Source organism: Mobula hypostoma, chromosome 18 (genome assembly GCF_963921235.1).
Source record: "Mobula hypostoma chromosome 18, sMobHyp1.1, whole genome shotgun sequence".
Taxonomy (NCBI): Eukaryota; Metazoa; Chordata; class Chondrichthyes; order Myliobatiformes; family Myliobatidae; genus Mobula; species Mobula hypostoma.
Genome location: NC_086114.1, coordinates 12436239 through 12456926, shown reverse-complemented (window position 1 = coordinate 12456926; position 20688 = coordinate 12436239). Strand labels below are relative to the sequence as shown.

General features: G+C 41.1%; 1 protein-coding gene across 2 annotated transcripts in view; it reads right to left on the bottom strand.

Annotated features, from left to right (window-relative positions):
• Nucleotides 1-366: 366 nt before the first annotated feature.
• The window catches only part of scaper (S-phase cyclin A-associated protein in the ER), a 364073-nt gene continuing 343751 nt past the window's right edge, over nucleotides 367-20688 (bottom strand). Inside the window, exons 29-31 of one of the 2 annotated variants that reach the window (XM_063070449.1) lie at nucleotides 2901-3092; nucleotides 882-930; nucleotides 367-796 (exon numbers count right to left, since the gene is read on the bottom strand). In XM_063070449.1, the coding sequence (XP_062926519.1) occupies nucleotides 690-796; nucleotides 882-930; nucleotides 2901-3092 (348 nt within the window). In that variant the 3' untranslated portion in view covers nucleotides 367-689. The remainder of the gene's footprint in view (nucleotides 797-881; nucleotides 931-2900; nucleotides 3093-20688) is intronic. The other variant, XM_063070450.1, reaches the window with a different exon arrangement.

Below are 20688 nucleotides of genomic sequence, written 5' to 3'. Positions count from 1 at the left end.
GCTGCACACAACTAACAATTCAGAGGTCATAGTTAAATTTCACAAGTTCAGACCAAGAAATACCAATAGTGCTGTTCACACCCATTTGGTTCACAGGCATACTTCAAGGGAGGAACATATCACTGCTGTCTAGTCTGACCTACACATGATTCAAGTTCTACACAACATGTCGACAATTCAATGTCCTCTGAAATAGTCTCACTAGTCACCATCTCAGGATTACTAGGATGAGCGTGTAATATACACTGCTACAGATGACTACTTTCTTACATTACGTCATATTATATCATTGTATTAAGTTCAACTCTGTTTGAGAACTAATGTGTATGAAAATAAACACATTTTCCACAATGCATATTGATGCAGATGAAAATAAATAATTTTATTGTGTCAGTGTATTTGAGCCACCAACGGACTTCTAATAAATAAATTAATTAATACAATCCTAAAGGGACTGCTATATCTTCTAACAAACAAAAACAAAACAGATTATTCTCTATGCACATAAGCTAGAAAGGTTCACTTAAAAAATTGTCAAGTGATTATGATGGAGATCTTATATACACCAGGTAATATATACAGTTTGTGCAAATCAAATGAGTATGTCCTAGAACATAATATCACTTAATGAGTAACAAGACTAACATTTAAACCTATTTTTTTTGTGTGGTGTCGAATACCCTTTCCCCTTAGCAAACTGGCTCTTTCTGCAGAAAGAATTTACGGGCATCTTCCCACATCTCACGGGGAAATCTGTTTGAGAACTCAAGGTAATCTTGACTGCAAGCGGCTCCTGCTGAAATGAGAAGATAGAATGGAATTGTTAAAGTCAATGTTGTTGTAAACAGGGGGCAAATTGAGAAGAAATCTTGGATACTCACCCGCCTGGTGAGATGGCTTGTCAGTCTGACTCAAACTCTGTGCAAAATCCTAAAGAAGATAAAAACACGCACAAGTTGTTCCGTTGTTTAAAAAAGGATCGAAAAGTAATCCAGGAAATTATAGGCCAGTAAGTTTTAACGTTGGTGGTAGGTAAGTTATTGGAGGGAGTACTAAGAGACAGAATCTACAAGCATTTGGATAGACTGGGACTTATTAGGGAGAGTCAACATGGCTTTGTGCGTGGTAGGTCATGTTTGACCAATCTATTGGAGTTTTTCGAGGAGGTTACCAGGAAAGTGGATGAAAGGAAGGCAGTGGATATTGTCTACATGGACTTCAGTAAGGCCTTTGACAAGGTCTCGCATGGGAGGTTAGTTAGGAAAATTCAGTCGCTAGGTATACATGGAGAGGTGGTAAATTGGATTAGACATTGGTTCGATGGAAGAAGCCAGCAGAGTGGTGGTAGAGAATTGCTTCTCTGAGTGGAGGCCTGTGACTAGTGGTGTGCCACAGGGATCAGTGCTGGGTCCATTGTTATTTGTCATCTATATCAATGATCTGGATGATAATGTGGTAAATTGGATCAGCAAGTTTGCTGATGATACAAAGATTGGAGTGCTGATGATACAAAGATTGGAGGTGTAGTAGACAGTGAGGAAGGTTTTCAGAGCCTGCAGAGGGACTCGGACCAACTGGAAAAATGGGCTGAAAAATGGCAGATGGAGTTTAATACTGACAAGTGTGAGGTATTGCACGTTGGAAGGACAAACCAAGGTAGCACATACAGGGTTAATGGTAAGGCACTGAGGAGTGCAGTGGAAAAGAGGGATCTGGGAATACAGATACAAAATTCCCTAAAAGTGGCGTCACAGGTAGATAGGGTCGTAAAGAGAGCTTTTGGTACATTGGCCTTTATTAATCAAAGTATTGAGTATAAGAGCTGGAATGTTATGATGAGGTTGTATAAGGCATTGGTGAGGCTGAATCTGGAGTATTGTGTTCAGTTTTGGTCACCAAATTACAGGAAGGATATAAATAAGGTTGAAAGAGTGCAGAGAAGGTTTACAAGGATGTTGCCGGGACTTGAGAAACTCAGTTACAGAGAAAGGTTGAATAGGTTGGGACTTTATTCCCTGGAATGTAGAAGAATGAGGGGAGATTTGATAGAGGTATATAAAATTATGATGGGTATAGATAGAGTGAATGCAAGCAGGCTTTTTCCACTGAGGCAAGGGGAGAAAAAAACCAGAGGACATGGGTTAAGGGTGAGGGGGGAAAAGTTTAAAGGGAACATTAGGGGGGGCTTCTTCACACAGAGAGTGGTGGGAGTATGGAATGAGCTGCCAGACGAGGTGGTAAATGCGGGTTCTTTTTTAACATTTAAGAATAAATTGGACAGATACATGGATGGGAGGTGTATGGAGGGATGTGGTCCGTGTGCAGGTCAGTGGGACTAGGCAGAAAATGGTTCGGCACAGCCAAGAAGGGGCAAAAGGCCTGTTTCTGTGCTGTAGTTTCTATGATTTCTATGGTTAATTTTGTTATTTCATTCATTCTAGATACTTTTTTTATTCATATCTTTTTACTTCTATTCTGTCCATTCCTGATATCCACATACTTGAGGCAGCAAAACCACTGACATAATTAACAAAACAGAGCAACAGGCGCCGTTTAACAGGCCTGATGAAGGTTCTCAACCCAAAATATTGACTGTCCATTTCCCTCCATCGAGGCCACAACACAGAGGACAGCTCAAAATTGTTTGCCGGTTCTTGCCTGATGTTCATTCATGTGAAATTTGCAAAGAGAATCAGGAGGCATTGAATGGAAATGGGAACCCTCTGTTAATTGTTTGCTCACTGTGACGATGGAACACCAACTGGAGTCCTGGCTGGTTTTGGCTAATGGCATCTCTACCCGGTCTTTAACAGTGCAGGAATAAGCACTAATGGTTCATACTATCCTGAAGCAAGGATCAATTATAAAGTGGGACAAAGTAGGATTTTACACAGATTTACCTGGATAAAGGTGGCAAGCAAGACACAGCTCATTTCCTGTTCTAGGATAACCTTGTTCTGCGGGTTGTTGTAACAAGCCGTGATCAGTGTTGGGAACAGGACTTTGATTAAACGCTGGTCACTGAAGTATTGAAAAGGCAGCTGGCAGAGCTTCTGAAGGACTGTAGGGTGGCGCCCTGACTGCACTGTTACCTGACAGAAAGGAGGTGTTCATAAAATCATCAAAAAAAATTTAATGACAGAATTTATAATATACAAACATACTAAAAATCAAGTCTGTGTAATCTTCCTGTTCATGTTATGTTCCTGAGACATTCTTTTGCTAACTTTCCTCAATACAAACTTCATTTGCCAGATTTATTATATACACATCATAGTGTAATTAAGCTCCTCCATGAGGAGTATTGCAATAGTGCCTCTGTTTTCCATCTTCCCAGCCCCTTGACTTGAGCCAGACAGGAACCCTTACGTGCAGCCATTTCTCATATTGCAGACAGCCTCACAGTGTAGAAAGTATAACAAAATTAGAAGCGAGTATTACCTAAATGGTGAGAGTTTGCAGAGGGATCTGTGCTTGTGCATGATTTGAAAATGGATAGTATGCAGGTACGGCCAAAATGTTATCATACATTGCTGGAGGAACTGACTATCAAAGTAGGTTATGCTACACTTATACAGGGCATTGGCGAGACAACATCTGGAGGGCCACGTACAGCTTCAGCTTCCCATGTGACCACAATACATTAACTATTTTTAAAACTCCTGGTATGATGACATACAGAATGAAAGCAGGGAAACTACACAGAGTAAGTTCTGTTGTGAGCTTTGCAACCAATTTACCCATCTGTATATTTCTACTTTTATATCAGATCTCCAATGTTTTCCTTTTACTTTTACTTCAACTCATGAGTTCTTTGACAATATGTATCCCTTTGAGTGTGCTGCTTGTAATGTGTAAACCCTCTGTGTTACTGCTTTATGAAAAAAGATAGGACAGATCAGTGGACCACACAATTGCAAGTGGGTGTGTCATTACTTTATAGTGTTTAGCACAGTGTCAAAGGCAACAAAATGGGAAACGAGACAACACAGATGTCAGAGTAGGGAAGTGGTTACCTCCAACTGACCGCTTCGATGGAGAAAGGTCAAAGGTCATATGAGGAAACTGCTCTGGAATGTCCCATTCTGTAGTGCAATAACAAGGGAGCCCTGGGCAATGAAAAGCATTTGCAGCAACGGTTCTACAAGCTGCTGTAAGAGTTTTCAATTCCTTATACTTCATCAGCAGAAAGTACACTCCTGGCTGAGGTATGGAAAATTAGTCAATTTTTCTAGTCTTGATTGCTATTCTATTATATGTTAAAAATTCACCTGTCAGGTGGGAACTAGTTGGGAAGATGTGATGCTTTGCAGTCAAATATCAGAAGGACACATTTTCTAGGCTCACTCAGAAATGATGACTCCTTCCATGAACTACTAGAGTCTTGCTCAGACTCCAAGAAATGACCTTGCAAGAATCCTGAAGAAGGATCTGCGACAAACATCTTGCTTGAGGAACCCAGTGGGTCAGGCAACATCTGTGGGGGGTGGGGGGAAGGAGGAGGTTTTATTAATGACACACGGTTTTGATCTGAAACATTGATAGTTCCTTTCCTTCCTATAGATGCTGCTCGACCCACCTCGTTCCACCAGCAGATTGTTTGTTGCTCAGGATTTCAGCAACTGCAGTCTCGTGTCCACATTAATTCTGGCTCTTTCCACACAAGTGCTGCCTGAACTCTTGAGAACTTACAGCAGTTTTAGATTTTACCCCAACAAGAAATTGAGCTTAGAAAACAATGGGGAGAACACTGGAGAAAGTTAATATTTGTTATTATTAATGTCCAGTTATTACATTGTTCCAAAAGCATTCAGTCTCCTCACCTATCTCTTACCAAGAGAATTGAGAGCCTCCTTAAATTGATCGATCACTAATTGCCTTTACAACTGCGAACTGTAAACAAGCATCGAACTGTTGTTGAAAGGATTTACAATCAAATGGGCAATTCAAGATTTCAGGATGTCCAGATATTTATTTATAGCGATAGAGCATGATAATAGGCCCTTCCAGTTTTACGAGTCTGGGCCGGCCAATTACAACATGAGACCAATTAACCTACTAATGCATATATCTTTGGAATTTTGGGAGGAAACTGTAGCATCTGGAGGAAACCCATGTGGGTTATGGGGAGAACATACAAACTGCTTACAGAATGTGATCCCAACTTCTGCACAATAATATGGAACAATTGAGTGATTTTTGATGCCAAGTATACTTTACTTATTACAGCCAAGGAGATGGTGTGTTCCAACTCTTACTTGATAACCTCTATATAGTAAATGTGCTTGCAGTTGTTTGATAGCAGTCAAGTGGAATGTAGCCCATCTTTTTTCTTATACTGCGAGTTATAAGTAAAGTGTTTAAGGTTTTAATTCTAACTGTCTTTTAAAATCAGAATTGCAGGAAATATCATTGGGAAATAGGATTTTGAAGAGTGAATGAATCTGTACAAGTCATTAATTAGTCTTCAAGTGGAATTCTAAGCAGCTTGTATGCGGTTCACCTATACTATTTCATAGGTTTAACAAGAATGTGCGGAAGTAGTCAAACGATTCTGTGAAAAAGCCTACAAAAGAATTCACCTCTTTTGGATTATTTGATATACATTTTATGACTTCTTTCAGAAAAACTGACCTTCCTGAACCTGAAAGTAAACTTTCTAGTGTCCCTTCCCCCAACCTTTTAGCAGCCAAGTTGACCGAACCTAATGATGCATGAATAGCCTTGGTCTCGGAAGTCAAAGAGGCACCCAATTAAACTCCTGCTCCTTCCCTCTCGACCCACCAAATATAGCATCAGCTTTCTGCATATGGAATACCGGGTACTGCCATCCCTGTGATTTACAGAGAATCCACAGCAGCCTGCGTTAAAAAACAAGCAGCATTAGAAAGTAGGTGGTGTGGGAGGATGGGGGTGGTGTTAGGGTTGGGGTGGGGGGAGGAGGGAAAGAAAGCTTAAAATCACTTCAAAAAAATTCCAGGGATGTCGCCATTCGTTTTTCTTATCACTTCTCTCATCAGCTTAGCAGAGCCCACGAGTACGACTGTTTAGACTAATGGGACTTGTCATAAAGCAGGCCAAGTTTACAGAGAGACTTGCGCACATTAAGAAATGAAGCAATACCACTAATGGAACCTTGCTGCGTCCACATCCTGTTAGTCGTACAGAACCTTTTCAATCGTCATTAAATTCAACTAACTGATATTAAAATCAAATCACTCCCAGGTTAGGTTGATTACTAGTGAACAATAAGGAAACATAAATTCCCCAGGAACAGCCTTTCTTCAGCCTGGGAGGTAGGCAGGGCCAGGCCTCAAGGAGCAGTAAAACTGCAGCTCAGGATTGTAAATTGTGCATTGGCAAAGCACAAGCTTTCCAGGCGCAAGCACTCACATTGACTACCACCCAAATTAAAGCCAGAGGTGCTGTGTGAAACAAAGGAGCCTGTGACAACATAAATTTCAGGGTTTTACAAGATTTCTTTCAAAGGACTTTTAACAGCTGCTGCAGAATATACGGGCCCACCGATCATGTACTTGAGTTGTAAGAATGCAAGTAAACAAATCCAAGTTTTAGGCACGAGCACAAGACCTGCTGCCAAGGGTTGTAAAATATTGCGAGCAACAATATGTGACACACGACTTAACACTGCATACTGTGCAAGACACTGAAGACTGACCAAGTTGTGATTTACAGTTAGATGTTAAAGAGCACTGCAAAATGATAGAAATTCAAAGTGAGTACAGAAGATACCAAAGGAAAGAAGAAAAAACAGGCAAGATCTGTTCTCTTAATCAGTTGGAAAACAAACACTGTGTTTATTGAGTTGAGACAGGGTCAGGTGGCAAGTTGGTGGGGGGGGGGATGGAAATGCTGGCAGTTATCACGGGAAAGAATAAAATTATAATTCAGCAGTGATCATTCACCAGAAAAAACTTAAAAGTGTATAGGTTCAAGCATTCAATTTTTCAGAAACATACACCCTCCACTTTATATTTTGTTTCTCCTGTGGACATGGATATAAAAGATCACTATTTTGAAGAAAAACAGCATTTTTACCCGGCGCACTAGTTATCCTTCAACAAGCATTGCTAGAACAGATTATCTGGATGTTATTAAAAGTCATTTATGGGGGCTAGCTGTACACAAATTGGCTACCATGTTTCCTTCATTATAACGGTGAATGCACTTCAAAAGTACTTAATTGCCTGTAAAGTGTTGGGGATATCCCGAGACCATGATAGACATTTTATAAATGCAAGGTTTTTTTAAATAAAAATCAGTAAAAAATTTGGGAAAAAGAAACAAATGAGTAAAAGTATCCTATTAAAGTTCAAGAGTTACACTACAGAACTTCATTTTAAAGAAGTGACTTTTTTAGTTAATTAAGAATTGGTGTGGCATTTTTAACTGTAGGTTTCAGAATGTGCCAGGAAATAATGAAACATGGAATATCTTGCTACTTCATTGTTGAATAAACAGTGTGCAGTTACTTTGAACAGTCTTTTTTAAAAACTATGTTCCTTTCAGAGAGATCATTACTAAATGTCTGAAAATGAATTTAAATACAAAGATACAATCTTTACTTGGATTTATCACTCAGACTATGCTAACATTGATGTAAGGAGCCAACTTTTGCCTTGTGTGTTGCACTCTTGCTAAAACCCTGGCATTTCCCCCACTAATCCTCAGACTCTCTCTCCTCCTTTAGAATGTTTCTTAAAGTCTTGCTCCTTCACTGAGCAATTGAACACCTGCCCCACTATCTGATACTTGCTTTTAATTGAAACAAGAGATGTGGACAGTGACAAGGTCAGCATTATTTCTAATTGCACCTAAGAAGGTGATGATAAAACACTCTCTTAAACCAAAGCTGTCCCAGTAGGTAAGACTACAATACAAGGGTATTAATTCTGCAATAATGAAAGAAAGGTGATATATTTCTAAGTCAAGAGGGTGGGTGGTTTGTAAGGGAACTGCAGATGGCATTGGTCCGATATTCCCGCTGTCCCTGCTCTTTTAAATATGATGGGCTTGGGAAATGCTGTTGGGTTAGACATGTAGCTGCATTAAGCTTGTAGACAGTAGATTGTGGTCATGGTGAATGAAATGAACACTTTGGAAGATGAGTAAAGTTCCAATGTAGAGGTTTGTTTAAGAGAGCAATGAACTTTTGAATGTTGTTGGAGCTGCACTCATCTGCACAAATGAGGAATCATGTCATACCCCTGACCCATACTCTGTTTGCTTCAGAATGCACAGTCTCTGACTTGTCTGAGTAGCTGTAGCATCCACATAACTAGTTCATTAAATCTCAGTCACAAGTAACCCCAGGATAAATTTAATATGGGAAAATTTTGCCTCTTTCTAGCTAGAGATGCTGCATTGGACATGGATAACTTGGTCATCCGAGGAGCTTCAAAAAGAACTGAACAATTTAAGTTTCTGACCTTAAGATGGAGAAAAGGTTACTGATGAAGCATCTAAAGAAAGTTGCCCTGGGACACTACCCTGACAATCTCTTGCAGCAATATCTGGGGCTGGAACCATTTTTCTCAGTAGGAGGCTTGACTCCAGCCGGTGGAGAGCTTTCCCTTCCATTCTCATAGGCCAACTTTATGAGAGCTCCTTGATGTCATACTCAGTCATAGCCATCTCACTATGTGGCCTGGTATCAACTCTTATGAACCGTAAGATGTTTTCCTATGTTAAAGAAACTATATAAAGAGAAGCAACACACACACAAAATGCTGGAGGAACTCAGCAAGTCAGGCAGCATCTATGCAGGGAATAAACAATTGATGTTTTGGGCTGAGACTTAATGAAGGGTCTTAGCTTGAAACGTCAATTGTTTATTGCCCTGCATATCAGTGCTGAGTTCCTCCAGCATTTTGTGTGTGTTGCTCAAGATTTACACATCTGCAAAATAAAAAGGGAAGAATTTGTTGTTGATCAGGAAGACGCAGGTTAAAGTCTAACCCAGAGACTTTTATGCTTTAAACATCAAGTCGAGCACAAGTACAGGGAGGTATAGGTACAATGAAAACCTTGCTTGAAACAGCACTGCAGACAACACATAGAACATAAATTATACAAGACAGTGAATAGAGAGGGGAAAAAGACTGCAAAAACAAGACCTTGGCACAATAAACAAAGCTACAATATGGACAAGTCTATAGCATGCAGAGGTGGTCTGTGGTGTTCCATCGCTGAGGTAGGGTTAGGGTCGTTGAGGTCTATTCAATTCAGTTAGTACATAGACTGATTGACTTGATGCTTAACTACTTTGGTTATAGTGCCTAGCTTCAATTGAACACTTGCTCCGAATTGGCTCATTTCAGAAAAGAAATGACACAATTTGCCTGGAGGGAAGCAAAACCTACCCATGGACTTTACCATGTCCCTTCCTGTGGAGTAGCCTGTGAACCATCATTGTTTAAATACACACAAGTGGATCAATGAGGAATGGACCTGGTTTCCATGGAACTGCATACCAGTGTAGAGGTGGAGAGAAAGATACATTTATCCTACATTATTAATAGATAGCACAATGTCCCTGGTACTTCAGCACAACACTAGTACGATACTCTTTGGAATGTAGAAGGTCTAGGGATAGTTTGATATGGAATTTTGAAAGGAATTCAAGGATCAAAAATGTTTCTAAAAGCTAATGGGGAATTTAGAACAAAGCCAAACAATTCAGGTGAGTTAGGCAACACTTCTAAAACAGAAAGGTTTGGTGGACTGAGGATAAAAAGCTGATGGTAGCTCAAGTATTCTTTTAAATTCAAGAAAGAAATATTGCTCTTCCCCAAGTTTTTAAGAAACCTGGAGTCAAGGTGGGCAGGCATCATTAGGATTAGTTTTGATATTACTTATGCAACAGGCTTGAATGGCTTGTGTTTTTGTGTTCCCTTAAGATAAAATAGTTGGTTAAATGCTTGCCAGAGTAAAACACTATTCAGTTAGCATGATTGTCATTGTTACATTTCCCTTAACGGGTTACCACAATGGATATGGTAACTTCAACTCTTGAACTACACAACTGCATGTCTGGGTAAAAGCCAAAGCACAACCACAAGGCAATTGTGTGAAAGTTTAAGCACCCCTGAGCTGCCGGGCTGTGTGGAAATTCACCACTTCAAAGCTGAGCAGTGCCATGGTCTCAAACTCTTCATCGCAGTCTACAAAAACACTGTAAAACAAGTACATGCAGTGGTTTTATGGGCTATGTCATTGTCCCACCTCCACCCAATTCCTTTCGATTCCTTTAGTATTGAGAAATACACTAAGTGGCCACTTTATTAGGTACACCAGTACAACTGCTTGTTAATGCAAACATCTAATCAGCCAATCACATGACAGCAACTCAATGCACAAAAACATGCAGACAGGTTAAGAGGTTCAGTTGTTATTCAGACCAAACATCAGAATGGAGAAGAATATGATCTAAATGACTTCGACCATGGAATGATTGTTGGTGCCAGACAGGGTGGTTTGAGTATCTCAGAAACCATTGATCTCCTGGGATTTTCATGCACAGTAGTCTCTAAAGTTTACAGAGAATGGTGCAAAAAACAAAGAACATCCAGCGTAGTAGTTGCGTGGGCCAAAACCCCTTGTTAATGAGAAAAGTCAGAGAATGGTCATATTGGTTCAAGCTGACAGGAAGGTGATACTAAACTCAATAACCATGTTATAAAAATAGTGTGCAGAAGAGCATCTCTGAATGTCCATGTTTAACCTTGAAGTGGATGAGCTACAGCAGCAGAAGACCATACACGTACACTCAGTGGCCACTTTATTAGGTACACAATGAAGTGGCCAGTGAGTGCATATCAATCTCCTTTTTGAAGGCATTTAATAATTTGTCCTCTACTGCCTCCTGTTGTAGAGAATTCCACAGGTTCACCATTCCCTCATTGGAAAACAAAGTTCTCCTGTTCTCCTTTCTAAATAGCATACTAGTATTCTTTCTCTTCTTAAACCCATTACCCCTATTGGAGCATAAGTCACTGACAGCATCTCACCAGAGTCCTCTGTGTCCTTCAAATTGTTGACAGGTATAGCCCACTGAAGATCCTTCCTCTCCCAGAGATGATATCCTTGGAGTTTTTTTTGGTGTTTCTGTAGCATTGAGTTTTTATGGGATGGGTTCGCTAGTTCCATGCCCAACTTTCCTTGTTTTACAGTGGGTTTGGGACTGTCCAAGGCAGAGTAGCATACTAGTATCCTGGAATATAATCCTGGTTCTGTTCTCCTCAGCAACTGGGAACTTCCAAACATGAGAGGTTTCACAGATGCTGGAAATTCAGAGTAACACACACAAAATGCTAGAGGAAATCACCTGGTCAAGCATCATCTAAGCAGACGAATTAACAGTCCATGTTTTGGAATGATACCCTTCATCAGAATCAGATAGGAAGGGGAAAGAAGCGAGAGAAAGAAGGCAGAGGGAGGGGAATGAGTTCAAACTGGCAGGTGATAGGTGAAACCAGCTAAGGGGTGAGTGGGTGGGGAAGCAGGATGAAGAAAAAAGCTGGGAGGTGATTGGTGGAAAAGGTAAAGGCCTGAAGGAGAAGGAATCTGATAGAACAGGTGAGTGTACCATGGGAAAAAGGGAAAGAGAAGGGGCATGAAGGAATGAGATGGGTGAGGAGGAGGAAAGGGGTAAGAGGGAGCCAGAATGGGGAAAAGAAAAAGAGTGAAGGGGGCAGGGGGAAAATTACCAGAAATGAGAGAGATTGATGTTCATGCTGCCTGGTTCGAAGCTATCCAGATGGAATATCACATGCCTCATCGTGGCAGTAGAGGAGGCCATGGATCGACATGTCAGAATAGGAATGGGGAGTGGAATTAAAATGGCTGGCCACAGTGAAACCTTGCCTGTTGCAGACGGAGCAAAGTTGCTCAACAAAAAGGTCCCCCCAATTTACGTTGGGTCTCACTGATGTAGAGGAGGCCACAAAGGGAGCTATCTGTACCTAGACAGTTCGGGGTCCTGTGAAAATTTTACAGGATTATATGGGACTGTCTTTCTTCTAAATTCAGTGAATGTAGGCGAGCTTGATACAATCTCTCCTCATGTGTCAGTCTTGCCAACCCTGAAATCAGTTTAATAAATCTTCGATGCACTCCCTTCTTGTGCAGAACATCCTATAGGGAGATTAAAATTACACATTAAGTTCTAGATGGTTTCTTAACCATCTGTGGTCCACAACTTATGGACTTTTACTTTCAAGGACTCTACATCTCAATGTTTTCAGTATTATTTATTTACTTATTATTTACTATTATCATTATTATTATTTTATTTGCACTGATTGTCTTCTTTTGCAAATTGGTTGTTTATCAGTCTTTGTGTGTAGTTTTTCATTGATTCTACCGTGTTCTACTGTGAATGCCTGCAAGAAAATGAAACTCGGGGTAGTATATACTGACATATGCACACTTTGATAAATTTACTTTGAACTTTATGGCAGCAAGAACAGGCCTTATTTCACCCCAGCAGCAGGAAAATTGGGCTAATACTGTTGGCTCCTGATGGGAGGATCAACTTGCAACTTCAAAAACAAAATGGTTTGTTGCCAGGCATGGTCCAGAGCACCTGTACCTTCCATGGGCTTTTCCCCATGAATGTTGTGAATGCAGCCCAGTCTATCACTCACAGCAGCCTCCCCACTATTGACTGCGTTTAAAATTTCTGCTCCCTTGGGAAAGCAGCCAATGTGGTCAGGGACTCCTCTCACTCCGGTCATTCTTTCTTCTCCCTATTCCATCGGGCAGTAGATACAAAAGTTTGAGAACACATAACAGCAGGCCCATTTGGACAGCTTCTATTCCGCAGTTACAAGACTCTTGAACGAACTTCTTATATGATCAAGATAAATTCTTGATCTCTCAGTCTAGCACATCATCACCTTATTTGTCACTTGCATCTATTTGCACTACACTTTCTCTGTAACACTATATTCTGCATTCTGTTACTGTTTACTCTTTTGTACCACCTCAATATATTTCTGCAAGGAATGATTTACTTGGATGGTATGCATACTAATGTATTCCACTGTATCTGTGAGAAAATAACACAGGGGCAACATTCCAAAGACATACAGGTCACCTAGGTGTAATTGGGCTCATTGTAACCATGCTGCATCTCTAAATAAATAATAAGTAAATTACCAGTTGCCAACCAATTACTAAATACTACTTGGTACTCCAGTACCAAACCCAGATCTTGTGGCATAACTTTTAGGGAAAAGTCAGCCACATCCAGCATTCCTGAAGAACAGGCACATATTTGCTTGATGTGCACTCAAGTCGCTTTCTCTCAACGTGACCTTTGGGAATCACAAAAAGTAAAATGAGCTAGAGGGTCATTTTGCGAAGTGTGTTTCCTCACAGGAAGCTACACTGGCCATTAAGAAAGCCCCTAAGTGAAGATCTTCAATGAAAGTGCAACTTCCAGTGGCCTCATCATTTTCACAATACTGTTCTTTCACTGTTATTACCAGCAATGTTTTCCTTAGCTAGTTCTCAATCCTCTAGTTAAAGATTCTGTATTCACTCATTATGGTTGTGACAGCTGAATATTTCACCCTGCCAACAATTGTGGGGAAGTCAGGTCATTGTACATCCTGTGTATACCCACTGCGACATTTATCTGAATTAAACAACTATCCATGGCCAATTTTCAAAAGATCAGTAATGGATTCCTTCATGATCCAGTACTAAGTTCCAAAGAATCAGAGAGATATCTCTGGCTCAGTTAGTAGATCAAAACATTTGTTTGTGTTTGGATTTGGTGGCAGGGGAAGTGGCTGCTGAATACATACATTCCTCTTCAAACAGCAATGACTACAATTTGGCTAATGGCCTAGTGATGCAAATTAATCAATTAACATTTGCCAAGAAAGCTCAAGCTGCAGCACAGGAATCTCCTATTTATAGGCTATATTTTTTGTTACATTATCCTTTTTCCCTTTTAAAATATTAGTCAGGAGGGCATGTCAACGTAGTAGTTAGTGCAATGCTTTACAATGCCAGTGATCACTGATTAGGGTTCTATTCCGGCCACTGTCTGTAATAGTTTGTAGATTTTCCCCATGACCACAAGGTTTCCTCTCAGTGCTTGGGTTTCCTCCCAGGTACCAAAGATGTATGGTTAGGATTAGTGAGTTGTGGGCATGTGATGTTTGCACCAGAAGCGTGGTGACACTTAAGTAATGCCCAGCACAATCCACACTGATTTGAGTTGATGCAAATCAATGCATTTCACTGTATGTTTTGATGTACTTATAACAAATATTAAGCTAATATTAAAAAAAATCTCTGCCTTTTTCAAGAATACAAAATTGAAAGATATTAGACAAAGCTATATGCAAAAGTAAGCTGCAGAATACTGGCAAGCATCTGCACAAGAATGTATGGAAAATTAGTCACTTTGGAAGTCTGGCTAAAGCAGAATTTTAAAGAAACTAGTAAATATTGTGGATTCATGTGTACTTATACAGGTGTCCCCCGCTTTTCGAACGTTCGCCTTATGAAACCTCACCGTTAACGAAAGACCTACATTAGTTCCCTGTTTTCGCTAACAGGTGTTTTCACTGTTACGAAAAACAGCACGCGATAAAAAATCAGCGCGCCGTGCGCCCCGAGCAGCCACTCTCCCCTGGATTCGGAACGGCATTCTCGCCGACATTGCTTAAACACGTGCATGTGAGCAGCCGTTTGCAAGATGAGTTCTAAGGTATCAGAAAAGCCTAAAAGAACTCGTAAGAGTGTTACACATAGCGTAAAACTAGATATAATTAAGCGTTTCGATCGTGGTGAATGAAGTAAGGACAAAGTGAGTTTGGCTTGTGGAAGTTGACAAAGATGCTGTTGAAGAGGTTTTGGCATCCCATGACCAAGAACTGATAGATGAAGAGCTGATGCAATTGGAAGAGGAAAGGATAACTATCGAAACCGAATGCAGTAGCGAACTGAACGTGAAGCAACTGTGTGAGATTTTCGCTGCAATGATAAAGTACGACTTTAGTTTTGAAAGGGTACGTCGGTTTAGGGGATATTTGCAGGATGGTTTGAGTGCTTACAAAGAACTGTATGATAGAAAAATGCGCGAGACTCAGCAGTCAAGCAAGCCTTCCACATCAGCCACAGCAGACGACCAACCTCGACCTTCGACATCGAAGTGGGCAGTCATAGGAGAAGAGGAGCTGCCTGCCCTAATGGAAACAGACGACGAGATGACACCCCAGTGTCCCACCACCCCAACCCCCAGGCCGCGGACAGATACCGATTCGCAGAGAATGCAACGGTAGCCGGGAGGCACACAGCACATCTTTAAGAAAAAAGCCGAAATAAACATACTAATTAATTAGGTGCTGCCCGACACGTAATTGTTAGCCCAGATCAGAGGCGACGCAATCGGCAATCGCCTTTGATCTGGGCCGACAATTACGTGCCGGGCGGCACCTAATTAATTAGCTTGTTTATTTCGGCTTTTTTCTTAAAGATGTGCTGTGTGCCTCCCGGCTACCGCTGCACTGCTGCATGCTTCGCGGCAATGTATCGGTTGGCAGCCCGGAGGGTGGGGGCCACTGCACCACCCCAGCCTGTGACGACTCAGCCTAACACACCATCATCAGTGTGCTCGGCGCTGTCTTCCCGATTCCCATAAGTGATACTACACCATACATACATTATTTCTACATTATATAGGCTGTGTATTTTTACGTGTTATGTGGTATGATTTGGCAGCTTCATAGCTTAAAGGTTACTGGACAGAGTGTTTTTGCCAACAGCGCTTGCGTGAGATTTTCTGCCGAGAGCGCTTGCGCCGTGTTTTTGCCGACGGCGCTTGCGTGAGATTTTCGCTGCGGACAACAGTGCAGCAATGATTGTGGAAAAGTATTTCTACTTTATATAGGCTGTGTATTTATCATATCATTCCTGCTTTTACTATATGTTCCTGTTATTTTAGGTTTTATGTGTTGGCATGATTTAGTAGGTTATTTTTGGGTCTGCGAACGCTCACAAAATTTTCCCATATAAATAAATGGTAATTACTTCTTTGCTTTACGACGTTCCGGCTTACGCACCGTTTCATAGGAACGCTCTACCTTCGGATGGCGGGGGAAACCTGTATATGAAACATAAGGTTATTCTGCTAATATAGCAAGCAATCCGGAAGACAAAAGGAATGTTATTATTATAGAGGACTTCATAGTAAGAAAAGGACGTCTTGTGGTAGGCAAGGATTTAGGCTGAGGCAAAACCAAAACAAGAAAATTGTTGTGGTTCTTTACTCAAGAAAGGTGATTACTTGCTTTAGAATGGATACATCAGTGCATTCATTTCTGGGCTGAAGGACTAACCTATGTGGAATCAGAATCAGAAACAGGTTTAATATCATTGGCATACATTGTGAAATTTGTTGTATTGCAGCAGCAGTACACTGCAATACATCATAAATTACAGTAAATATATATTACAAATTAAATTAAATAAGTAGTGCAAAAAATAATGAGGTGGTTTGTGGGTTCATTGTCCATTGAGAAATCTGACGGCGGAGGGGAAGAAACTGTTCCTGAAATGTTGAGTGTGTCTTCAGGGTCTTGTGTTTCCTCCTCGACGGTAGCAATGAGAAGAGGGCATGTACTAGATGATAGGGTTCTTTAGATGATGGATGCTACCTTTTTGAGGTATCGCCTTTTGAAAGTGCCGTGGATGCTGGGGACCCTAGCACCCAGAATGAAGCTGACTGAGCTGACAATTTTCTGCAGCTTCTTCCAGTCCTGTGTAGTGGCCCATCCACATCAGACAGCGATGCAACCAGTTAGAATGCTCTCCCCAATACATCTGTAGAAACTTGCAAGAGTATTTGGTGACATACCAAGTCTCCTCAGACTCCTAATGAAATATAGCTGCTGCCATGCCTTCTTTGTAATTGCATCCATATGCTGGGCCCAGGATAGATCCTCAAAGATGTTGACACCCAGGAACACGAAACTGCTCACCTTTTCCACTACTGATCCCTCGATGAGGACTGAAGTATATTCACTTGACTTCCCCTTCCTGAAGTCCACGATTAATTCCTTAGTCTTACTGACACTGAGTACAAGGATGCTGTTTTGACACCACTTAACCAGCTGATATATCTCTCTCCTATATGCCTCCTCATCACCATTTCTGCCAATAATAGTTATGTCTTCAGCAACTTTAAAGATGGTGCTTGAGCTATGCCTAGCCACATTGTCGTGAGAGTAGAGCAGTGGGTTAAACACACATCCTTGTGGTGTGACACTGTTGAGCGTCAGTGAGGAGAAGATGTTATTTTCAATCTGCACTGACTGTGGTCTCCTGATAAGTCAAGGATCCAGTTGCAGAGGACGGTACAGAGGTTCAGTTTTGGAGCTTATTGATTAGAACTGAAGGTACGATTATGTTGACCACTGAGCTGTAATCAATAAACAGCAGCCTGACATACGTGTTACTATTATCCGGGATATCCAAGGCCAAGTCGGTTGCATCCACTGTAGATTTCTTGTGGCGATAGGCAAATTTTATCAGGTCCAGGTCCTTGCTTAGGCAGGAGTTGATTCTGGCCATGATTAACCTCTCAAAGCACTTTATTACAGCAGATGTGAGTGCAACTGGGTGATAGCTGATTGAGTCAGTTCACCCTATTCTTCTTGGACACTGGTATGACTGTCTCGCTTTTGAAGCAGGTTGGAGCTTCCGACTGCAGCAATGAAAATGTCCTTGAACACTCTCGCCAGTTGGTTGGCACAAGTTTTCAATGCCCTGCCAGGTACACAATCAGGGCCTGACACCTTGCGAGGGTTCACACTATTGAAAGATGTTCTGATGTCGGTCTCCAAAACAGAAACCTCAGGATCACAAGATGCTGCAAGGATTCACACAAGTGTAGTTTTATTCTCCCTTCCCTGGGAGTGAAGCATCACAACAATTCATGTTGCTTGGTTTTGCTTTGTAGGAAGTGATGGCCTGCAAATCTCGCCAGAGCTGACGTGCATCCGATTCTGTCTCTAACCAATTGGAATTGTTTTTTCTTGCTCTTAAAATAGCCTTCTGGTTGTACCTGGACTTCTTATACAGTTCTGAATCACCAGTCTTGAAAGCCACAGATCTAGTCCTCGGCAGACTACGAATCTGCTGGTTCATCCATGGCTTTTGGTTTGGGTATATCTTGTATGTTCTTGAAGGCACACACTCATCCACATAGGTTTCATGAAGTCAGTGATTATTGTGGCATATTCGTTCAGATTTGAAGATGAATCTCCGAATATTGTACAGCCAACTAACTCAAAGCAGTCCTGTAAGTGCTCCTTCACCTCCCTTGACCATACCTTCTTGATCCTCAACACTAGTACTATGGTCTTTAGTCTCTGCCTAGACACCAGAGTAGAAGTACAGCCAGGAGATTGGACTTCCCAAAGTGTGGGCGTGGGTTTGCATAGTTAAAACAGTGGTCAAGTGTGTTGACTCCTCTGGTTCCACAGATGATATGTTGGCAGTAGTTCAGAGACTTCTTCAAGATGACCTAATTGAAATCCCCCGCAATGATAGGGAAGGCATCCAGGCGTGCTGTTTTGTTTGTGACTGCTGATCCCTGAGCTCAACACCTCCAGTACCTGCCTAATGTTGGCCTGAGGTGGAACGTACACTGCTATTATGATGATGATTGCAGAATACTCTCTCGGCAGATAAACTGGGCAGCATTTGATTACTCGATCTTCCAAGTTGGGCGAGCAGGATTGAGACAGAACTACTACATCTGTGCACCATGATGAGTTAATCATAAAGCACAATCCACCTCCTCTACCTTTAAAAGAACTGAACTGTCCTGTCTTTGCAGAGAATGGTAAAGCCATTGGCTGCAGCGCTGCATCCGAAATGGTGGTGGTGAGCCATGTTGCTGTGAAGCAAAGTACATAGCAGCCCCTGATATCTCTCTGGTACTGCAGTCTTGCTCTGAGGTCTTCAGTTTTATTTTCAGGAGACTATATATTCACCAGCAGGATAGTTGGGAGTGGTGGTCTAAGGCCTCTGTGTTTCAATCATACTTGTAGATCGACTCGTCTTCTGTGCTTATGTTTTCTTAAATAGAACTGCACTCATTACCCAAGTCTGCAGTCTAGGATCCACTGAAGCAAAGTGGGCTTTTATTTTCCCAAAGTTTAAAAAATGAGGTGATCTTAGTGAAATATAAAATTTTTAAGGGAGCATAACAGGGTAGAATCTGCAGTGTCCTGAAATAGCGTCAGATAAGGAGCCAGCCTTCATGGTGATATTAAAGGAAATGTCTTCACTCTGTGTGTCATAACTTTGGAATTCTCTATTCTGGATACTTTAAAAGTAAGTCCACTCAGTCTTTTCTACTCAAGACTGAGATAGAAAAACATGTGGCATTAGGAAATGAAGGAATTTGGGAAATTAACTGTGGGATTATGGAAATTAGATAATTAAGAAACGTATAACTTCTGCCAGTGTATGTTTTCAGAGCATTTTACATCCTGGTAGCATTCTTTTCCACAGTCATAGGTAATACAATGCGAAAACAGGGTTTTGGCTTAATTTGTCCATGCCATTTAAGATACACATTTAAGCTAGTCCCATTTGCTTTCAGTTGACTGACTCCCTCTAAACTTCTCTTATCCCTTTCTTGTTCTTCAGGAAAAGGCCGTAAATGAATTGCAAGATTAACACTGAATCTAATGACAAATTAATATTCCACTAACAACTTGCAAGTGGACGCTTTAAGTTTTACACATCCACTTGCAGATTTTAAGGACAGAACAGCCATGTGCCAAAACTGCACATCACACAAGATTTGAGCACTTTGGACTGGGTTATTATCAAAGGAAAAATGGCTGGAGTCGCTTAGCACTTTAGAACAAGGGTGTTTATTAGTGTGTGAAAAATCAAACTTACAAAAATTAGTGAAAATACCGAATAGAAAGCTGCCAATATGTACAAAAAGATACCTAGCAGAAAATGCAATAATAGCTCCCTACATATTCTTGTCCAGTGTGAACTCCTGGCAGCCCCTATCTCTCCCTTAAACTGAGGGCAATGAGACCCATTTATTAGGCACCAGGACATACTTAATCACCACAAAGTTAAGACTACACATGAATCAGAATATGATACACCCAATCATATAGTACAATCCTATTACAAAATAAACAGAAGTATCTACCTTAAACACAATATACAAAAACATATACATATTTACAATCCCCATTACTAAGGAGACGGAATATTCCACTGTGTATGGTGGGAGAGGCACCATAAAGCCAACCTGAGCACATCAGCTTAGTTTAGCACCCAGTGGATGCCGTGTGCCTCATCAATTGCATGCTTTCTTGCAGCTAATTACACATAGCAGTCCTGGAGAAACAGCACAGGGCCAATCAGCATCTCCTCTCGCCTGCCACTGCAATGATAAGGCAATGTTTGTGTGTGAGTGAACGTGCGTGTGTAAGGTGTGCGTTTACCAAGAGTTCTCCATCACAGAGTGAATAAACAACATAGGGGTCAATTGACCAACCTATTGCATAAGGAAGCATGTACTAAGATATTATTGCCTTTGCCTGACCAACAGGATTTCTATGCAATTTACTGTAACCTTTTGCTTCATTTTTCTGAATTGGTAGCAGT